This window comes from Myotis brandtii, unplaced genomic scaffold, assembly GCF_000412655.1.
Source record: "Myotis brandtii unplaced genomic scaffold, ASM41265v1 scaffold1185, whole genome shotgun sequence".
Classification (NCBI taxonomy): Eukaryota; Metazoa; Chordata; class Mammalia; order Chiroptera; family Vespertilionidae; genus Myotis; species Myotis brandtii.
Window position 1 is genome coordinate 204,058 of NW_005354117.1, and position 2,986 is coordinate 207,043.

Here is a 2,986-nt window from a genome sequence, read left to right on the forward strand (position 1 = left end):
GAGAGAGAGATAGAAACATCAATGATGAGAGAGAATCACTGATCGGCTGCCTCCTGCACGCCCCCTACTAGGGATGGAGCCCGCAACCCGGGCATGTGCCCCTGACTGGAATTGAACCCAGGACCCTTCAGTCCGCAGACCAACGCTCTGTCCACTGAGCCAAAGCAGCTAGGGCAACAATACATTTTTTAGTAAGTAAAACGAAAGAGCACAGTTTCTGAAATGGCACTCGCAGTACAGTTCTTGAATTCATACAAAGGGAAAGAGTTTATATTCTTTAGAACGCATGTCAGCCTTGCAGACACACATAGCGAGGAGATGTTTCTGGGAAATGCATGCTCAAGAGCAAAGGTAAAAGGATCACCTATGAGCAGAAGGAATCAGCAGGTTTTAACCACAGGGACCACCTTAACACCGAGTGAGGGGAGTTAGGGGAGACACAGAAACACTGGAAATGCTGTACCTCCGAGCTCCTTCACATTCAAGACGGCGTTCTGGAAGGGCACTGCCTTTATACTAAAACCTACGATTCCGCCACCGCCGCTGCACTCGCCAGCGTGAGCCCGGCTACTGGATGAGCGGTGCTCCCCCTGTGGGAGTGCACTGACCACCAGGGGGCAGCTCCTGCATTGTGTCTTCCCCCGGGTGGTCAGTGCACACCACAGCGACCAGTCGTCCTGCTGTTCATTCGGTCATTCCGTTGATTTGCATATTAGCCTTTTATTAAATAGGACTAGAGGCCCGGTGCATGAAATTTGTGCATGGGGAGAGGGGTCCCCTCAGCCCAACCTACACCCTCTCCAATCCGGGACCCCTCAGGGGATGTCCGACTGCCGGTTTAGGCCCCAACCGGCAGTTGGACATCCCTCTCACAATCCTAGACTGCTCGCTCATAATCGCTCACCTGCCTGCCTGCCTGGTCGCCCCTAACTGCACCCCCGTGCTGGCCTGATCACCCCTCACTGCCTCTCCGTGCCGGCTTGATTGCCCCTAACTGCCCTCCCCTGCTGGCCAGGTCGCCCCCTACTGCCCCCTCCCTGCCGGCCTGGTCGCCCCACACAGCCTGCTGTTCGGTCATTTGGTCATCCCTTACTAACCCCCCTGCCAGCCTGGTTGCCCCATGCAACCTGCTTGTTCAGTCATTTGGTCATCCCTCACTAACACCCCTGCTGGCCTGGTCGCCCCACGCAGCCTGCCTGTTCAGTCATTTGGTCGTCCCTCACTAACCCCCCTGCCGGCCTGGTCATAGGCAGCCATCTTGTGAGGGCGTGAGGGTTAATTTGCTTATTACCTCTTTATTATATAGGACTAGAGGCCCAGTGCACAAAATCCATGCATGGGGGAGGAAGGTCCCTCAGCCCAGCCTGCACGCTCTCCAATCTGGGACCCCTTGGGGGATGTCTGACCGCCGGTTTAGGCCCAATCCCGGGGACATCCCTCTCACAATCCAGGACCACTGGCTCCTAAACATTCACCTGCCTGCCTGCCTAATGCCCCCAACTGCCCTCTCCTGCCTGCCTGATCACCCCCAACAGCCCTCCCCTGCTGGCCTGGTCGCCCCCAACTGTCCTCCACTGCCAGCCTGGTCGCCCCCAACTGCCCTCCCCTGCCAGCCTGATCGCCCCTAACCCCCTGCCAGCCTGATCTCGCCCCTAACTGCTCTCCCCTGCCAGCCGATTGACCCCCACCACCGTGGCTTTGTCAGGAAGGAAGTCGGACATCCGGAAGATGGCCAGTCAACCCAGTCTAATTAGCACATTACCCTTTTAGTAGTATAGATAGATTATATAGGATAAGATTGCTTAAATGGGGGGCGGGGGGGAGCCTTTTTCAGCAGGAGGAGATGCTCTTGGCAGACAAAAATACATAATCCCTATATCTGAACTGATAGCCAGCCATATGCATTGTACTGCCAAACCGGTTATTAAAAAATTGAACTGCTTTCTTAAGCTGACACCAAACAGCTTTTGCCCTTAAAACTCCTCCTCAGCCCCCACCTTAGGTTCTGCCTTCGCAGTTCACCCAGATTAAGTTCCGATTGGTCTGTTTCTATGCCAGTCAGTGTCAAAAGCTCCGCCTCCTAGGCAGCCATTGGCTCCTCTGGGAAATCCAGAACGGCCCCGCCTTCACATTGGTGCCAGCCCTTCAATCACGCCCCCAGTCTGCTACCGGGTGTATCTCTGGCTGCTCTGAGAAGCGGCACCTCAGGTCTGTGCTGGTGGCAATTTTTAATTCTCATCCCTGACCTAACCTTCTTACAGTACAAGCTCAGTGAAGAAACTGCCTTCACAGTTCACCCAGATTAGGTTCTGATTGGTCGGTTTTTATGCTAGCACCTCATGGTGACTGGTCGTCTGGTCGTCCTGATCGTCACGGACACAGGCTTTTTATATATAGAGATAGATGTGCACTTACAAGACAGCGTAAGCACAGCTCCTTGCTCGAGGGCACTGTCCAGAGTGAAAACCAGCTGCCTCTACCTGAGCCATTCCGGGGAGTGCGGGAAGGGTGCAGAGAGGCACGGGTGTGCAGAGAGGCAGGGGGGTGCAGAGTGCGGGGAAGGGTGCAGAGAGGCAGGGGGGTGCAGAGTGCAGGGAAGGGTGCAGAGAGGCAGGGGGGTGCAGAGTGCGGGGAAGGGTGCAGAGAGGCAGGGGGGTGCAGAGTGCAGGGAAGGGTGCAGAGAGGCAGGGGGGTGCAGAGTGCAGGGAAGGGTGCAGAGAGGCAGGGGGGTGCAGAGTGCAGGGAAGGGTGCAGAGAGGCAGGGGGGTGCAGAGTGCAGGGAAGGGTGCAGAGAGGCAGGGGGGTGCAGAGTGCAGGGAAGGGTGCAGAGAGGCAGGGGGGTGCAGAGTGCAGGGAAGGGTGCAGAGAGGCAGGGGGGTGCAGAGTGCAGGGAAGGGTGCAGAGAGGCAGGGGGGTGCAGAGTGCAGGGAAGGGTGCAGAGAGGCAGGGGGGTGCAGAGTGCAGGGAAGGGTGCAGAGAGGCAGGG

The 2,986-nt window shown here is 57.0% G+C and overlaps 1 protein-coding gene across 1 annotated transcript in view; it reads right to left on the reverse strand.

The window, feature by feature from the left end:
* ARL15 (ADP-ribosylation factor-like 15) overlaps window positions 1-894 on the reverse strand; it is a 28,623-nt gene extending 27,729 nt beyond the window's left edge. Inside the window, exons 1-2 of the mRNA XM_014530818.1 lie at window positions 874-894; window positions 464-590 (exon numbers count right to left, since the gene is read on the reverse strand). Coding sequence (XP_014386304.1) covers window positions 464-590; window positions 874-894 — 148 coding nt within the window. The remainder of the gene's footprint in view (window positions 1-463; window positions 591-873) is intronic.
* Between the last annotated feature and the right edge of the window lie 2,092 nt (window positions 895-2,986).